Source organism: Pimephales promelas, chromosome 14 (genome assembly GCF_988280905.1).
Source record: "Pimephales promelas chromosome 14, fPimPro1.hap1.1, whole genome shotgun sequence".
Lineage (NCBI taxonomy): Eukaryota > Metazoa > Chordata > Actinopteri > Cypriniformes > Leuciscidae > Pimephales > Pimephales promelas.
This window is the reverse complement of record NC_142782.1, coordinates 25,144,007-25,163,956: the sequence shown is the minus strand read 5'-3', so window position 1 is coordinate 25,163,956 and position 19,950 is coordinate 25,144,007. Positions and strand designations below refer to the sequence as shown.

The following is a 19,950-nucleotide window of genomic DNA, read 5'->3' as shown; positions in this document are numbered from 1 at the left end:
TACATAAGTTTACATAGTTGCTCTCAGGTTGCTTTTTTGGGGAGATATATTGCAAATTAATAGTAAGCCTGCAAGTTTTATCTACATTAGTTTGTTTATTTAACTTATTAAGAGTTAGTAAGTGTCCTTAGTGTGTTAGTATTTTTATAATTGTACCATTTTTTCTCCAGTTTCTGTAAGTGACAGTTGTAGCTAAATTCCATGTGGTTGGATTACATCTAGACTATTGATAATATGTCTATATTTTTGTAAATATCAGTTAAATGTGTGCCAGACAGAGACTGTGTACTTCTCTCTGTTGGGCCTAGTTTTCCCCAAGGTTTCTACCTCATCCTAACTATCTTCAGGAGTTTTTTTTCATGATGCGACTGTCCCCATTGGCTTGTTCACTGGGGATTTGTGAGGCTATATTTTCTCCAAGCTGCATTAGAACAATATGTATTGTGCAAATGGCAATACAAATAAATTGAATGTAATTAATTTGAACATACACAATCACCAGGAATAACACGAAACGTGATTAAAATCAAGCAAAGATCATTTCCACTACTGTCATCAGATGTTAAAAAAAAGCTTGGAAAGCTTGTCAAGTTGTTCAATGAGATTCACTATTAATCATTTTAAAGCAGTTACAATAACTGGCATGTATTTAGGTTACTACGGTAACCATTTATGTTGACCTGTGCATACTGTAAAATCTTAGATTACCAAAAAAGTACAACTATATTAAAAGGAACACTTAAACCCATGGGAACATAGGCTTCATGAAGGCATACTAAGACTGTTGCAGTTACCCTGCATAAACAAATATCCAGGTTTAATACTTTTTACATTCAGCAACAGCATACATGCATATTTCTAAATGAGGACTGACTCTCATATTCTCTCTTGTTAGTGTCTCCATGCACCTGTTGAGATGTTTCAGTCTGAACTCACCTGCTCAACCAGTCCTCCCCACCCACCTGCATAGAATGAATGTTTTTTCTGGCATTCGCTTGCCTGTCAAAGACACCTCTATGTGCCAACCTTTACTGCAAATGCAATCCAAATATCATATCAAACACGTGCAATGCAGAAATTAGGTGACGGGGAAAGAAAGATGAAAAAACATGTTTCCATGGTATAATTTTTTAGGCTTGGTTCCAACTTTCAGGAACAACAATTTCCTGGACAAGAGCCAAACTGAAGTTCACATTGCTTCGAGAAATACTGTGTAACGACACACTTCTTGATGCAAACTTGATTATTCTCAGTTTCAAAAAAAGAGTGAACCGGACACATATTGCAATTTACATATTCTATAATGATGAGATATACATATATATATATATATATATATATATATATATATATATATATATATATATATATGTGTAGTACAGCATTGAAATCCTTTTAAACAAAGCTCTCTTTAATAATGTTAGTACTACAGACATCAATTTATTTTTTTGAGATTGAAGATGTTACACAGAAGAGAAAATAAAATTACAAAAAAGAATCAAACATCATTCAAACATTGAAACTATTTTTTTTTCTTTTTTACATATACAGTTTTCAGAAAATTACTCCAAAAATAAGGAAAAGGCTGTGATTGTTGTTCTTCCATAAAAAAAACTGTTCTTAAAAAATTGCACAACAGCGCAGTCAAGTGGTCATTTGTGGGCAGTGCAGAGTCTTTGTAAACAGTGTATGCTTAGCCTGAAAACTGTACCAACAAAATGTTCTATTTTGTAAAAAATTTTTAAAAAATTACTTACAAAAATCATCATAACAAATGTTAAAACAAACCCTAAAAGATCTGGTCATGGGCTTGAGTGCAAATTCCCAGAGACCAAGAGATTTCGAGAACTAGGAGGTTAAAGGTCAAAAGTCATGTGCTGGTTTCACCAGTGCGGTCTCCCTTGCTGGCATGTAGACGTCAGATCTTCTCCACATAGTTCCCAGGAAAGAGACCCTCCTTCCCATGAATTCGCCCTCTCCACCACCCCGATGGATCTACAGGAAAACCAGAGGAAATTTACAAACAACTCAAGCCTAAATCTAAACCATAACATTCTTTCTTGTTTCCACCTCTCACCTTCACTGAGTAGGTCTATGATATCATTCACATCAAAGCTAATTTCATCCACATCCTGGCCAAAATACTGATAAAGTGCTCTGCATCGAGGGCCCTGCGGTCGGGGCTGAGGTTTGGGGCGGCTAGAGGGGGCCGGTGGAGGTCGTTGACTGATGCTCCTTTTCCGCTGCATTCTGGTGAGATTTTAGTCTCTTTAGTACTTGGATTTGAGATGTTTTTGTATGTGCAAGTCTATCTGTGTTCTCTTACCCTGACATGCCCTGATCAGGCACATTGAGGAAGTCGAGGTTCGTGGACTGATTCTGGGCTGGCCTGGAGCCCTTTTGATTCTTATGTGATCCCAGTTTCGGTAGAGCGTTGCTCGGTGGAGGGTTCTGCTTCACAGGCGTGGAGTAAGTCACTTCCCTCTGCTGCTGCGGAGCACCAGCCCGGTTAAACTGTGCCGCCCCGTTCTGATGGCCCCCTGTTAGAAATACACATTATATAGAGGGTTACTGGTGTAAACCAGTACTGGTGTGATCATTTCAGTTAGGGTGTCAGCTTTTTATATGATCAAGTTTTTTTTTGTGATCTGGCTTTACAATTTTTAACAATATTATAAAAAGCCAGAGACTACAAATGGGAATAAGGTTTACTATGTAGACTTAGTTCGTAGAGTAGAATGAGTCTTGAGCTTTGGTTCCTCAAAAAAAGGTTTATTTACTCTCAGGGAGTTTTTCCTTGTAAAAAAAGAAGTGCGCTTAATTCATACTTTGCAGTCACGTGACTACCATGGATACCTGGCGGGCAAAATGGCGACAAATAGTGGCCAGCCAGGGGAATTGCAGCCTTGCAATTACTACAATCAATTAACTATTCAGACCATATGTCACTGAATGTTAAAATTAGACATCAAAAAAAGATTAACATGATTAATTAATTCATATGTGAAAACTGTTTCTTCATTCTCCCATTTTATTCCACAAGTGTTGTCTTGCCGTGGTTGCCTTGTTTTTGTTAATTAGAGATATGAGCTTCTCAACAAAGCATAGATCACTATATAAATTAACCTTAAATTTAACTAAAGACTTTTAGAAAATTTTGCACATAAAACAAGGATTATACCTACAGCAACTGGAGAATGTAAATTTCTCCACATGATTCAACACAATTTCAACTTGATGCATAAGTTAGGAGTTATTATACCTCTGTGCCGTGGCTGGCTTCTTCCTCCTCCTCTACCACTCTGTGGCACTCCCTTCCTGGTTGGCTCTGGAGAAAAACAAAAATGGAAGCTCAGTGAAGAGTTTTTGTGCAACTGTTGACACTTCATCCATCCAACCATCTGACGTACTGGATGTCTTTGGCAGTCCATCTCCTACAGAGACAGAAAGAGTCTTCCCTGCAGGTTTGATGACAGCTGCATCAGTCTGTCCCCTCTGGAATACCACCATACGGGTGCCGCCTCCTCCCCAGCCCTCCTTTTTCACATGGAACTCCAGCCTGCGCAAAACATTACCATTCATTCATGTTCTGCACTGCAATGAGATAAATGAGGAATGAGAGAGTGATCGGCACCTATCGCTGAAGGACAGTGAGAGTTTGCCGTGGGTTTGCTCCTCATAGCGCTTGCACAGCAGACTGAGGAACTCGGTCTTAAACGTGGACTCCAGCAGACTGTCATACTCAGTTTCATGAAGAATGAAGAAGTCATCTTGCCTTGTGCTACAGGGAAATTAAGAAAGACATTTTTTTGTTTTCCCTGAAGAAAATAATGGTGCTCATCTAAGTAAAACTACCAGAATGCAAAGTTCCAATTCAACTTGTATTTGAAACAATATAATTCGAATAATAAGCATTTGACTAGTGTTTTTAGGGACATTTCTAGGGTGGTCTTGGTCACTGATGCCTTAAATACACCACTGTTCAAAAGTTTGGGGTCAGTCCAATTTATAATGCATTAAACCGATCAAAAGAGACAGTAAAGACATAATGTTACAAAACATTTGTGTTTCAAATAAACGCTGTTCTTTTCAACTCCCTTTTTATCAAAGAATCTTAAAAAAAATGAATAAGCAGGACAACTGTTTTCAACATTGATAATACATTTTTACAAGTTTGATAAGTTTTCTTGCATCAAATCAGGATATCAGAATGACTTCTGAAGGATCATCTGACACTGAAGACTGGAGAAATGGCTGCTGAAAATTCAGCTTCGCCATCAAAAGTATCAATTATGAAAATTATTTTGGCCTATAATCTATAAAATTCGAATAAAAGTCATTTTTGCAGCCTTGGTGAGAATTATTTCAAAAACATTTTTAAAACAATCCCTTTTAGCCCCATCAGTAAACTTTCCTCGACACCAAAACTTGTTCCTTTTAGCTTGATGAACTTGAAGTATAAAATATGTAAAGCATTTTTGAGTGTGATTGCGAAAAGAAACCATGTCAAAGAAGACCTAACAACAAATATAGTAAATTAAATCTAACAAATGATGTTTTACTCAAGTGAACAGCTCAAATGGTGCTGGAGGTCTTATATATCTCGAAGAAGAACAATTATGAGGACAGCAGATGAAAGAGGACATGACTGATGAGATATCACAAAGCACGGAAAATGTTATTATTGATGCTATAATTGATTTGCACATTATCTCCATGCGCATTTGAAATATTATCATTAATCAACATCATGATTGTTAGACAAACCACATTCGTGACCCTCATTCAACCCCCCTTCCCTCGACTTTCATTATCACTCAAACATGACATATATGGCAGAAAAAAAGAACTGAGCCACCATAAATATGAACTCATTTCCTGTTGCTAATTTCCTTTTTGCACTTATGCATATAGTAGGACCCCGCAGAACTTCCGTCTAAGCTCTTCTGCTTGTTTGTGTCTTACAGTAATACATCTGCAATGCATGTATGAAGTATACACAGCATAAACAAGCAATTTTATCTCATTTTCTCAGGCTCAGACAGCAGAATGCAGAACTGAAATAACAAAAGTTTTCAAAGCATCTGTATAACGACTGTAGATACATGTGCAATGCGTTTGGGAAACGCAGTTGAGACCAGTGTTGGGTAAGTTACTCTAAAAAAGTAATTAATTACTAGTTACTAATTACCTCTTCAACAATGTAATTACATTACTGTACTAATTACTCTCTTTAAAAAGTATTTAATTACTTTGAATTACTTTCAAAATCCCATATCAATCTCAACCAGCTGAATAATACAAGGATAGACATGAATCTTTTTTAATTCTTTCAAATAAATACTATAAAATTGCATGAATTATCCTTAAACTGACCAAGGTGGAGAAGGTTATATTATAAAAACATAGTTTTTTAACTTCAGACAGTACATTTTGATGTTAAACCCACTATTGTTTTATGTCTGATCTCATGACATTTCACACTTTTTTCATACATATTTTACAATAATTCATACGAATTTGTACGAGTGTGGTCGTACTATTTAGACACCTCATAAAATACATACGAATCGCTGTGAGATCGGATTGATCTATACACAGTATTTATTTACCTCAATTACATCAGAAGTAACTGTAATTAAATTACAGGTAAATGAAGAGTAATCCCTTACTTTACATTTTCAATGGAAAGGTAATTAAATTACAGTAACTAATTACTTAGTAATTAGTAATTACTTAGTAATTACTTAGTAATTAGTTACACCCAACACTGGTTGAGACTATTGAGCAGTGGAATATTTTTACATTAACAAATTGTCCCTAATAAATGATCAATTTCTACAAAAAAAAAGCCTTGAAATTCCTACTCATGGGATTCATGTGGTTTTCAGCAGAATTACAGGTTATACTTTTAAAATGGCCCGTATGAGGCAGCAACTTACCTTAAAGAGATCGAACGGACACTGGAAATGTCCAGTTTTCTTTTCAGTACTTCCTTTATCTGGCCCTTCTCTGGTCCTTTCTTGATCTTTTCCCGACCGATTAGGTAGATGGATTTCGGTGACAGTATTAGATCTCTCTTTATACTCTAAAAAATCAGCAAAAAATAATGACAGCGTATTTAATTTGTATTAAATATTAAGCAGCCCAACCGATTTTAAGATTAATTAGAAGTGTTTATTGAGCAGCAAATTAGAATGATTTTTGAAGAATTAAGTGACACTGAAAACTAAAAATAATGATGCTGAAAATTCAGCTTTGTCATCACAGGAATAAATTACATTTTTAAATGGATTAAAATATAAAACGGGTATTTTAAATATTTCACATTATTACTGTTTTTAATACTTTTGGTCAAATAAATAGATCCTTAATGTGCATAAGAGACTTTTATTTTAGAAAAGTAAACATAATTTTTGCTAATTAGTTTCTCACCTTGAACCTACGGTCAAACTTGTTGACCGAGTCTGCAAAGTCAACCCGCTCCCTCTTGGCCATGAACTGCCGGAGCTCAGGCCTCTCTTCCATGCCCAGGTAATCGCCAACAAAGTTCCTGTTTATACTATTCCTACGTCGTTCTTTAAAGTTATACAGTATATCAGAGGCTAAAAAATGAGAGAGAGAAAAATAAGCATGCAACCTCACATACTATTTGCTATTACCATGTTATGTATACATTAAAAAAACAGAAATGTAGATTAAGAATACTTTCATTTAATTTCAATACAGAAAAGTATCTCTTAAAATAGTTATAATTTAAAAAAAAGTGTGTTCCATCTATTTTTAGGCTTATTAAACAATCCTGCCGTTAAATTAGCAAACTTTTGAAGTCAATGGGAATCATTTACAAGTTTCTATGACCTTGCAAGGACCTCTTGGGATGCTGCTTGTGTGGGCTATGTTTTATAGACTTATATTCACCTTCCTCCCGCATCTGCTCATATTTTCTCCGGGCAATGTATTTCCTCCATGCCTTCTGGATGGTTCTGGCAAATGTGTCAAACTTCCTCTCTCGCATCTCCTCCAGTAAAAATAGCTACAGTTAGAAGAAATGGGAGTTGAAATGAGAAATGTTTAAGGGTAAGTCCAGATTTGTGAAATTATTCATGGGCTTTTTTTAAGGCCATGTTTGTATGATTTTAAGTGATTTCTGAGCCTCACCGACTCTGGATTCTTGACGAAGACTTTGGTGCGGCCCATTTGGTACTGATCCGTGTCCATGTTCACACAACGCAAGAGGTGTAAAACGCCCTGCTGTTCCGCACCACGCCACTGTGGCCACGTCTCCGCTGTTAGGATGGCATACCTAGCAAAACACATGTGTGATTCAGTTACCTGAGATATTAGCCCTGAGATTAACACACCTGGGAACTCAACCTTAAAATTAGTATTCCTGAACTTTCCGCACAATGATTAACACTCCAGAGATATTTCCGCTGAGATTAACACCTGAAGCTAATTTATTTGCGCTCCCTCACTTGAGGTTAATTCACTTAACTGGAAACACACTATAGCTAAGTCAAGTATTGGACTGCTGTGCTACTAAAATGTCATGTAAAACACATTTGCAATGATATTTTACGACCAAACCAAGTCTTACCTCTGTAAAAACTTCTGGAAGACTCTACGATAGGCAAAGCCTGCACGTCGTACCCTAATATTTTCCCTTAAGCCAAGATATTCCACCTGATGTTTCGCTCTGGGAACATAAAAGTGAAATTTATGAATAGCACACATCTCTGCATAATATCTGGAGTCTTAGCATGATGTTATATATTGAACGACTCACCTGCTCTCCTCCCAGTCCTTGGGCCTCTTGGTCTCGTTGGGTTTGATGCAGCGGATATAGTGTGGTGTGCACTTCATCAATGTGTTAACCAACTCATTGGCTTGCCTCTGTGGAGCAGACAGTCAAGTGAGTGACTATAGAAAATGTGACGGGTATGCTGATCCTCAGACTTCATTAAGGACATTGGTCTTACTTTGATCTTCGAGCTAGCAGTGGTTGGTCTACCTTTCTTTTCCGTGTTGAGGTTTTCTGGGAAGAGGCTTCGGATGAAGTCGCTGCAATGCCAGAAAATTAAATATATTTTTGGATGTTTGTAACATGTTGATTAAGGTTATGGGAAAAGGGGATATGTCAATTGGCTGGTGTTTTCCAGGAGGAGAAAAACAGTTCTTTCAGGGAAAATTGATAATGCTCATCTGTCTTTGTTCTGTTGTTTCTTTGACTTTCCATTACATTACATTCTCTAACCTTTACCAGACCTAAATACAGCCTAATAATAGTGCTTTAAAGGAGGGAGAAACAGAGAAATAGCACTTACTATTGGCTGCTCTGCATCAGTTCTATGAGATCAGGGAAAAGCACGTCTCTGTTTCTCTCGCAGAAACCGTTGATATCGTACGACACCTGATTTAAAGAAGTACTTAGTAAGAAGAAATTTAGTGGTGCTACAGCACTGTAATATTTTTTTTCATGTATTTGAAAGTGTCTTGTGCTCACCAAAGCTGCATTTATTTGATCAAAAATACAATAAAAACAGAAATATTGTGAAATATTATATATATATATATATATATATAATATTGTGAAATATTATATATATATATATATATATATATATATATATATATATATAGTAGGGCTGTCAAATGATTAATTATCGTTTGTATAATTATATATATAATTATATATATATTAAATAATTATGTATAATTATTTAATATATATAAATACACACACATGCTTGTATATATCATGCTTGTATATATTTAAGAAGTATTTTCATGTATATACTGTATATAGATTTATTTATATTTTATATAAATATTTTATATATAAATAATATTTTTTCCCCTTAAAAATACATGCATGTGTGTGTATTTATATATATACAAAATAATAATACACAGAGCACCCCCATATATTATGTAAACACAAACTTTTATTTTGGATGCGATTAATCGCGACAGCCCTAATACATATATATATATATATATATATATGTTTTATACTTTAATATATTATACAAATTAAATTTATCCCGGTGATTTAATTTTAGCCACCAGTAACTACTCCAGCCTTTAGTGTCACATGATCCTTCGGAAATCATTTTAATATGCAGCTCAAGAAACTTTTCTTATTATTATCAATGCTGAAAACAGATGTGCTGCTTAATATTTGAGGAAACCTCAATTATTTTTATTTTCAGGATTCTTTGATGAATGTTTGTTTGAAATAGAAATCTTTTGTGACATTTTAAATGCATTTACTGTCACTTTTGATCATTTAATGCATTATTGCTGAATAAAATGATTAATTTCTTGGAACAGAAGTCATAACACACACCTTGCCAGCGTAGTGGTGAATGACAAAACCCGAGTTCCAGTTGTTGAAGTGTTCGTGCGTCCCCACAGCAGCCTGTAGCTTCTGAAGCAGAGTCATATCAACACCCTCCTTGGTGGCGTGCATGGTGGCACACACATCATCCAGCACACTCATGATGCCAGGGGGATTCTGGGATTGAAGGGGAATGGAGTTACAGCTAACAAAGCACATAAAAATATTATCTTTATGAATTACTATCAATATTAAATTGCACAGCTCCTTTGCAGGCTTACCAGTTTATTTTCTATTAAGTCACACACAACTTTGTTGTTAAAGTATTCTATGGGTGTCCATTTGATGCCCTCCTGTACATACTCTTCCTGTGGGAGGTAAAAACAGTCTATCAGATCGAGAATTTACACACATCAGGACAGATACTAGTGAAAAATGAAATGAATGATTTGTTGTTGTTGTTTTTTTGTACCTGTTCTGCTTTCAGTGTCAATTCAATAAAGATCTGCTGCAACTTTTCATTCACAAAGTTGATACAGAACTGTTCAAAACCATTCCTCTAAAATAAATAGATAATTATTATTATTAATAATAACATTCTTTTAATACATTTTTTGCAGAATGTTACTTTTTATACATATAAAAGCAAACACACAAAAAATACACTACTGTTCATAAGCTTGGGGGCTGATGGCCTATTCACACCAGAACGATAACTATAAAGATAACTATTAGCGTCCACACCGGTGGACGATATTGTTCTGTTTATTATAAGCGCGTTGCAGTTTTTTGTCATCTGCCGCTTTAAATGCTCGACTTTGTTACAGCAGGATGGTTTGCTGTTAATGTTTATTATCGTTCATCAGCTGGATAAAATCGCTCTGAGAGTGATTCTAACTATAGCAACTATACCATTATAACTCTGCTATTCTTTCATATTAAGAACTAGATCTTTATCATTATCTTTATAGCTATGGTCCTTGGTGTGAATGGGCATTAAGATTTAAGCCCCCAAGCCTCTGAATGGAAGTGTAGATTTACAGTCAGTTAAAATGACAAATATGCTTTATTGACTGATTAATTATTCGAAGGTAAAAATTCACTCATTAAAATATGCAATCAAAATCAATGAAAGGGAAGAATATTTACTTGGAAAATCTCAAATCCATAAATATCCAGAACGCCAACACTGAGCTCTTCAGTGGGTTTCTGTATGGCTTTATTTATTGCCTGCTCAGACAGAGAAAGACAAAAAAAAATTACCCATTTTCCCAACTAATGGTTACTGTGTGTTCATATGGCATTCACTAACCTCAACTAAGTAGTCAAACAGACGGGCATAGAGGGCTTTGGAAAGAGCGTCCCGCGTGTGGCACGCTTGTTCCCTGTTCAGTGTCACGTCGATGGATTCAGATTTACCCCCCCATTTGGAGTCCATTTTCCTGCTGGTGATTTTCTCCTGTAGACGGTTCTGGTCGATGCCCAGCAGGTAGGCAGGGAAAGCCAATACTGGGTTTAAAGCAGGGTAAAAGATGTCAATGCAAAGTCTGACAAAATATTTTCGAAGCTAGAAATTAAGGCATTGATCTCAAAACAGCAAACATGGAAGCATTTACTTCATCTGCATATCACTTACAGTCCGTGCTTTCCACTTGCCCGTAGTTTCCCACCTCAATGAAACTGATGGCGCCCAGATGTAAGATGCCAGCTACAATCTGCAGTACCTGCCTCTGAAACATCTCTGGTATTCCTATCACCTGCATGGCTTCCTGTAGACCAAGTCATCAAAACTCAAGGTCAACAAAAGTCTAAATCTGGCATGATAACCCGGATGTGATGAAATTATGTACCATGGTTTCCTGGAAGTCCTTGCTGTCATTAGTTCCATCCACCTTGTATGTTCCAGACTGGTTCAGGTAGTAGTAGTAATCTGGGGTCATAATTCCCAATTCTTCCCTCTGCTGAGGCGTGCATCCATCTATTAGCTAAAAACAGAGTGGTGGTTTATTTAATATCTATTCATTTGACCCTTCAGTATTATGTGAAAGATGTCGTTAATGATGCATTTACATATATATATATATATATATATATAAAGGAGTAGTTCACTTTTGAAATTTTTTTTTGCTGATAATTCACTCACCCCTATGTCATCCAAGATGTCCATGTCATTTTTTCTTCATTCGAAAAGAAATTAAGACATGAAAACATTCCAGCATTTTTCTCCATATAATGGACTTCAATGGGAACCAAACGGTTCAAGGTCCAAAAGACACTTTCAGTACAAACTGTTCAAAGGGCTTTAAACGATTCCAGATGATGAATAAGGGTCTTATCAAGCGAAACGATCGCTCATTTAATAAATAAATAACAAAGTTTAAGTTTTATAAGCTCATATGCCTGCTCTGTTCTGTAATGCATGTTTGTGACTCTCCTTTTCGAACTCGTTCATCAAAATTAACAAATCTTTTTCCGATTCATTTGGTTCATACAACGAACGAAATGAACAAACTGACTCAGAAAAAGATTCGCTCATTTTGACGAACGAGTTCGAATAGAAGAGTCATGAACGCGCATCACAGTACAGAGTAAGGCGAGCATTTGTGCTTCTAAAAATTAAACTTTTTTTTTTTTTTTTTTTTTAAATGAGCGATTGTTTCGCTTGATAAGACCCTTATTCAACGTCTGGAATCGTTTAAAGCCCTTTGACCAGTTTGCAGTTTGTACTGAAAGTGTCTTTTGGACCTTGAACCGTTTTCTTCCCACTGAAGTCCATTAAATGGAGAAAAATGCTGGAATGTTTTCATCAAAAACCTTAATTTCTTTTCGACTGAAGAAAGACATGGACATCTTGGATGACATGGGGGTGAGTAAATTCCCAGCAAAAGTTTTTTGAAAAGTGAACTACTCCTTTAAATAAGTATTTCAATATTACAGATTTAATGATTTTTGATGTGACTGATGTTTTTCTTGTAGTGTTTTATTCCCCTTTACTTACCTGTAATTTTCCTAAACACTGTTAAACTCAAAACAATGACAGAGCTTTTTTGAGACCTCAGTGGCTAACTAAACAAAGATGTTCCTATAATTAGAAAAAGGGAATTGAACACAAATTTCTCTTTCCTACCTGGTAGAAGATGTGAAAGCTCCTTTCATTTTCATTCTGGCTCACGACTCTTGATTTTTCCAGCAGGAAGTTGGAGATCTTCCCTCCGTCTGGCTCTCCTCCTCGACTAAACTGGATCTCAAAGTATTTGCCCTGTCAATCGAGCTAGCGTTACTCACAGCAATGGAACACAGGTTTGCGTGTTGTAAATTCATAAGACTGTGCTGGATATATATGAGTGTGAAACGCACAAAACGGCTTGAATTGTTGTTGCGGACTGTCTTCGCATTGCCAAACGCTTCCAGCAGAGGGTTTGACTGCAGGATGATGTCCTTCACATGCTGAACAACAAAAAGAGACACAGGGCAGGTTTTAGAACCAACACTTGCTTTTAACAAGGTAAAAAGATATTCTAAACACAGTTGTTACCTGTACTTTAGCTCCTCCCCCTGATACTTTTGATATGTAGCCCATAATGTACTTAGCAGCAACTGTTTTTCCTGCCCCACTTTCTCCGCTGAAAGAGGTGAGCATAACACACACATATCTTATTCAACACCTTTACATCAGTGCTGTTTGAAGTCATTTTCTCACATGCCATATTTTTACACACACACACACACACACACACACACACACACACACACACGCACACGCGCTTTTTAATAGGTGGCATCACTGTCACAGGAAGTTGTGGTTAGCGGCTTTTAAACTTTTCTAAATAACTTTTTAAATTCTTTAAAAAACGGTTTAACAGAATTGACAGCACTGGCATGTCTACATTTGGCTATCCTCATCCTCATTGGCCGAGACTAAAAAATGGAAGTAGGCCTAGGCAAGGCCTCAGAGCACATCTTGCGACATTAATGTTCCTATTTGGCCAATCACATACATATTTCGGTGCCTATAATTTCCCATAATCATGTTCAGTGGATGGTTGAAATAGTAAAAATGGCATAGTTGAAGGAATTCAATTTAGAAACATCCTTATTTTAGTCATTAAATATTTGTTTGGTTATGTCTGAAGCTCGCTTGATTTGTTCTAGTATTAGACGTGATAGTTTGGTGCTTTGAAAGGTATCTTGCAAGGAACTTTTATACAAACTTTGACTGGGCAGTGAGGTAGCAAGGGAGTCATTAAGAAACAACATTTGCAAGGTCTTCTTTACTGTCAGCGTAATTCAGGAAGGAAACTATACTAAGAATGGTGACCACTGCTGCAAAGCCTTTTTGTGGGTGTGACAAAACGGCGAAGCAACTGCCAACAAGTGAGAACGGCACTGAGGGTATAAAAAGTGATACGGATACTGAAATGTGGATCTCTGCAGAAAGTCTTGTGAACATGGGCTTGGGTTTGAATGTGACAAATTTTAGGAAGAACACCAAATCCGTGTTGAAACAGACAGCACATATCATGCAAGAACCACAAACCTAATAATAACACATTGATTTTCACTGTCAATCATCATGTTCCTGTACATGTTGTCTGTCAGGGCGTAAACGTGTGGTGGGTTCTCATACTGTGCCTAAAGAAAGAGAGAGATGGCTGTGAATCTGACATCATACAAACATGCTAAATGCATGATAAACGGGAGAATTATTGATATAATGACAGTAAGTGTTCATTGTTTTTGACCTACAGCTCCCTGGTAGAGCTCAATCTCACGGTCAGTGAAGTATGGCATCTGTTTGAAAGGATTCACCGATATCAAGACGGGCCCTATATAGGTCTTCAAGTCACAGTTAAGGACATACGAACAATCCAGTTCAATTATATCCAATTCAGTTCAAATCAGTCGAATGCATAGTAGATTATAGTAGACATAGTAGACACTGTATACAAAATTTGGGTGTGGTATTAGTCTCTTCTGCTCACCAAGGCTGCAATATTAAATAAAAATACAGTTAAAACAATTTAAACATTTATTTTAAAATCTAATATTTTAAAAGCTAATTTTCAGCATCATTACTCCAGTCTTCAGTGTCGCATGATCATTTGGTGATTTATATATAGACATTAATGTGTATTATAGTAGTTATAATCACTTATTAAGTTCCATAACTGACATTTTAACTCCTAGTAAATGTCATAGATGTCAGACAATCAGTCATCATTTTTTTGCAAATGTAATCGGGACTAAAAATGTTTTGCATGCAACACAACAAACAGTGGCTACAAAGCGTCCTGTAAAATCAGGAAGTGAGTGTGTGCTAACTGTTGAGACACACGTAAACAAAAGAGGAAGACAAAACTTCTAATCAACCTTCTACGAGTGACCGTACAGTCTTAAAGAGATACTCCACTTATTTTTGGAAATAGGCTCATTTTACCACTCCCCCAGAGTTAAACAGTTGAGTTTTACCGTTTTCAGATGTATTCAGACAATTTTCTGAAATTTAGAAGAATATCAGTAACCAGACAGTTTCTGGTCTCATTGACAACTACCATAGTATATATTTTTTCCTACTATGGAAGTCAATGAGACCAGAAACGCTCTGGTTACATGATATTCTTCTAAATATCAGAAAATCGTCTGAATGGATTTGAAAACGGTAAAACTCAACTGTTTAACTCTGGGGGAGTTGTAAAATGAGCCTATTTCCAAAAAAAAGAGGAGTATCCCTTTAACAACACATGCAGTGCTAACTGATCAGTTGAGAGGAGTGTAATGATCCAGACTAGAGTGATTAGATCCCTTGGAGATCAAGGATACAAAGATGTAGTCGTCCAAGTATCTCTTTTTGAGATTTTCCACGATGGCATCCTCTGTGATCTTGGAGAGAAGCACCATGTCATCAACACCACTCTGCTTGACATTCTGGCTCTGCCAGTGATACTTACTGGCCTGAAGGAGAGATGATAAAAGGAGAGAGAAAATAGAGTCACAACTTCCATTTATCAGCCAACTTGAATGGCTAATGGCTTAACCAAAGAAAGATGTGTTCATGTCCTTGTCCTTTTATAGCAACTTTTTAAAGCAAATAACCGTTTAACTACAGACATTATACTTTCGAAATCCTGAACTACTATTTCTAAATACCCAACATACAAAATTCTTGAGGGACTACTTTATGACTACAAACTAAACAGGTCTACAGGAAGGAGTTTTTAAGTCAGAAGAGCTTATGTGATTGAGATCAACTTGTTATTACCATCAAATTGGTTGCATTTGTGACATTTTTATTGCGGTGTAAACACAACAGGAAAACCCAAACAGCTGTTTTTTTCCCTCATAACCAAGACATGATGTTACCTATTTACTTCTTACAAAGGAACAAGATTCGTATCTTAATTAGCATTCTGCACTGATATTCAAGCGAGGAAAAGATGCTGCCATGAGAAAACTGAAGGTCATAAACGACTTGCAGCATCCAGTTCCTCTTTCAGTCTTCCCTGTTGCTGAAGTATTTACCACCACATCTTACCGCTGGTAATTACAGATAGAGAAGGAGAGAAACTAAAAGTTGAACTGAGATGAGCATCTGTACACGTGAATTTACTTGTTTAAACAGGCGACACAATTTTCACAAATACGGTCAAAAACGTTTCTAAAAAAGGTTGCAACTTTGCACGGCAACGCAAAAAAAGAAAGTTTTAAACTTAAATTATAACTAAAAATGTATGTAAATTATAGAAAAGAAGTATAATTGATACAAATTAAATTCTACCTATCTTTTACACAGATTGACCAACCCAATAATAATAGGACTCCACTGAGCTACAGGTAAGGTAAATGAGTCATTAAAAATGTTTGGTTTAAAATATGCACAAACCTAACTGTTGGTTTAATTTTTTTAATGACACTTTAAAAACCCAACTGTTGGGCTTGACTATTTGACCCGAACATGGGTTGAAGCCACACAGCCTTTTTTAGAGAGTAGGTTCTGTCATTAACATACATTGGAATTGGTCTAGTATGATTCCGATTAACCCAATATTCTTAAATTATAGTCGATAGAAATTAGGTGGTTTTCTGTGGTTATAAGGACAGGAAACCACAGATAGTTACCAAGAAACAAGCAACAGATGTTAGGAGGTTAAAGATCTGCTGTGTGTAGTTCACATTTGGATGCATTACATACCACTAAAGGTTATGGCTTACTTAGCATAATCAACTAACATAACATCTCTCAACATAATTTGAAAACGAATACAACTGTCTGCTTATATTTATATGTAATATAACAAGCATGAGACGCACAATTCAACAGTTTTATATAATAAGACTGTATTTATAGAGAAAGCGCTCGAAAGTTAGCAATGAAGAGCCTGAAGCTCTCATGCCAGAATTCACATTCATTTTTGCATTTAAACTTGAGGTAAACCAGATTTTTCTCTACATAAGCTCCTGAAGGCATATTTGTTTTTGATGTGTTGCACCATAAGGAAGCTGTGACATTTTTTCTGGGTTTGTGGTCTGAATTCCTGGCGTTTGTTTCGACCACAGCTCAAACATCACACATGGAGCGTGGTCATGTATCTGAGCTACAACAGAGGTATAATCTTAGAAACTAATTAAGTGTAGTTTGATGGAGGCAGGAGTTTCTGAAAATAAATATCTTTTATTGAAGAGATAACAGACTAAATAAACATTCACAATGTCTTGTCTCAGGAGCATTAGGACTATAGAATTAAGACTAAAGCCACATTGTTTTACTCGTTGTACTGCAATTACTATTTAAAGGTTACCTATTTTCGAATGACATCACTAATGTTCAAAATTGAAAAATGCTCGATCAGTGGAAAACAGTGGAAAATTCACCCCCTGATGAGCAAAATAAAGATTTATGAATCAACCCACTGGTTTGCTGATGTCTGTGCTGAGGTAAAGTTCAAATATAATGATAGAGCAGATGGAAACTGCATCCAAAAATGCTTACTTCCCTAATTTAAAGTAGGTGTCGCAGTATTCACAGTATTCCTAAAATATTAGGTGATAAGTACCCATAGGACCTACGTACTTCTTCCGGCAAGATTTTAAAGTACGCATCCAATGGAAACTTTATCATCCCAAGAGGCCACAGGGAGAGGATTTGTGAAAGGCAGTGAAGCAACACAACTGAAGGTGGTAGGTCACATGATAATTACAATGACGAATGTAGTACATTTGGATTACATTCATAGAACACAAAAGAAGATTTGTCTCAGAGGTTGTTTTGGAGCCCAATGAATTTCATTTTATGGTCAAAAACTGTTAACAATATCACCAATGCTACTTTTCAACTGGAACTAAAATAGCCAAAAAGGTAAACACCACCTTCATATTCCAAATTTTGCTAAAGCAAATCACTTTGAGAAATTAAGATGTTGAAATAGCTCATATGCTCTATTGGTATTAGGGAAGAGGAACTACACACAATTCATAATTGAGAGAGTTTTGTTTTGAGAAATGTTTAAGTTTGGTTGTTTTTGTCCATACAATGGGGTTGCTTTCATTTTATGCTCAAAAACAGGATTTATCATATTACCTTCTTTTGCGTTCCACAGAAGAGAGTCAGCTGTACCCGTTTGGAACAACATGAAAGTCATGAGATGATATTAATTTTTACAATGTGGATCAACTTTGCATCCATCATCTGACCTGTGGTGGCCAGTTGTGATGGATCTATACAGTACAGTTTATGAAAGATACAAACTTCAGAAAGCTGTAGACGTGGTGAGGAAGTACCGAGACAGGAACCGCAAGTCCCCTCTGACATACTTCCCCACATCCACCCACCTCTGGGTGCTGTTGCGAAAAAATCCTCTGTAAACCTCTCGCCACATAGTCAAACGCTCACTTCCTTCAGAAGCACCACCCCGTCCCAAACTGCTTTCAGCTACCTAGCTTTAACCCTGACATCATGAAAGCCCTTAATATCACCTTACCAAAAGGAAATGTGAACATCTCACCAGTGTGAAAGCATCAGGCTTGAACAACAAAGTAAAAGTGACATGTGAAGAACCCATGCTCTGAGTTAGTGCAGCCATTTTTGGGAGCGATTAGAGGTTAGATGCTCATTTCCTGCTGGTATTGAGAATCAAACCCCCAACTTTCAGGTTACCAGTCTGACTCTTTAACCATTAAGTGCCTCCATGTCCACTCGGGTAATAATAAATATACAGAATAAAACTACAAATACTTATGGCAAATTAGACCTTGACTGATAACTGACGTTAATCGGCTTCCATTTAAGGAGTGGTTTGAGTTCACTTTTTTGTGATGCTGTTCTTAGAACATCCTTTTCAGTTAGTTTCACACATCCTAAACGAGTCGTCTCAAGCTTTTGACTTTACAGAGGACACTTTTCAAATTAGGACCAACAGTTGTGTAATGAGTACAATGAGGAACGTACATTTCTACATGCTTATTTACAGACATATCCCAGAATAGTTAAAAAAAAGACAAGGGGTTGCTTTTTTAGAAGCAACAAATAGGTTTATATTTCAGTCCAAACAAGTCAGAAGTAAGTCAACAGAGAAGTTATTAAACATCTAATTGCAATGATAAACCTCAAGTGAGCACATTACCATTATGCCGGTGCTGTTTGTTTCTCCTCCTTTGTGGTTCTTCCTTTGAGTGTGACAATCCAAAGGTTTCTCAGCACCCTGCCATGACCAGCAGACTCTACAGCACAAGAGCAGAACGTTTAGAGAAGGGAAGCAGACTGTGACAAGCACCCAGCACAAATCACTTCCTCAAACTCCCACAACCCTTAGGTGAGACAAGAAGTTGCATGCTCTCTCACCACAGGCTGTACAACACGCATATACGCCTACAAACAGAGAGGACAGAATTGGTCAAACTCATGTCCCTCATGATCATGCCAAACCAATAATGTGTCGCAGGTTCCAGGTCAGCCGTTACTCTGAGGTGTGTGACAGGATGCAGCCCCTCCTGTTGAATGGATGACAAACTACAAAAGATGCAGAAACTAGAAAGTCATCCTGCAAAACACCAAAACTGAACACACCCTCGCTCACGTTTGGTTTGAGAGTTTAAGAGGCCTCCACAGCCTCAAGTCACATGGCCTAAAAATGCTAAACAAAGCTGACATTCAGGGCCCATGTACGAAAAGGGCAATTTTAGTAATTTATTGTAAGCCTACCGATACGTTTAGTTTCTTTGCTTCTAATTTGTTTAGCCTTCGTCGTCCTCTATAGATGCGTCTCATGGGAACACAATCTGGCCCTGCAACAGAAATAATTTTTTTGAGATTCATTTTTATATTCAATACAGAAAATAAGTATTATTGCAAGTATATGCTGTATTTGACAACCCACATATGTGACAAGTCTGAGGTTTGTATGTGACAGACATAAAAGTGTGTGAAAACCAACTCTCAAGGAAAATGTAAGAAATGGTAACAATACAGAACAAATGAAACATTGCATATTATTTGTACACAATGCATGTTTTTATTCAGCATTTCAAATCCATTTTGATTGGTCTACATACAATTCTGAGGGCATAAACTACATCACAGGCACATGACGGTACTGAGTAGCATGTGAAAATCA

General features: G+C 36.6%; 1 protein-coding gene across 1 annotated transcript; it reads right to left on the bottom strand.

Moving 5' to 3' along the window:
- Nucleotides 1-1,733: 1,733 nt before the first annotated feature.
- myo1f (myosin IF) lies at nt 1,734-19,133 on the bottom strand. The gene is made up of 28 exons (XM_039677392.2): nt 18,961-19,133; nt 15,164-15,295; nt 14,090-14,179; nt 13,881-13,975; nt 12,879-12,966; nt 12,701-12,790; nt 12,471-12,602; nt 11,194-11,328; nt 10,980-11,112; nt 10,656-10,852; nt 10,493-10,573; nt 9,816-9,902; nt 9,625-9,711; nt 9,353-9,520; nt 8,328-8,413; nt 7,983-8,064; nt 7,790-7,896; nt 7,601-7,699; nt 7,162-7,306; nt 6,922-7,036; nt 6,436-6,605; nt 5,943-6,088; nt 3,635-3,781; nt 3,411-3,559; nt 3,263-3,328; nt 2,327-2,540; nt 2,078-2,250; nt 1,734-1,995 (listed from the first exon to the last, which is right to left on the bottom strand). Exons 1-28 carry the CDS (start codon nt 18,961-18,963, stop codon nt 1,919-1,921), a joined length of 3,294 nt encoding a protein of 1,097 aa, XP_039533326.1. The 5' UTR covers nt 18,964-19,133; the 3' UTR covers nt 1,734-1,918.
- Nucleotides 19,134-19,950: the final 817 nt, after the last annotated feature.

Bases quoted from the DNA above. Each gene is read 5' to 3' on its own strand.
- myo1f (XM_039677392.2), bottom strand. The intron at 12,791-12,878 runs GTAACAACTGTG...TTTGTTGTTCAG, and splicing joins GGGGAGGAGCTAAAGTACAG to CATGTGAAGGACATCATCCT. The intron at 9,712-9,815 runs GTACAAAAAAAC...TACCTCCCACAG, and splicing joins TGACACTGAAAGCAGAACAG to GAAGAGTATGTACAGGAGGG.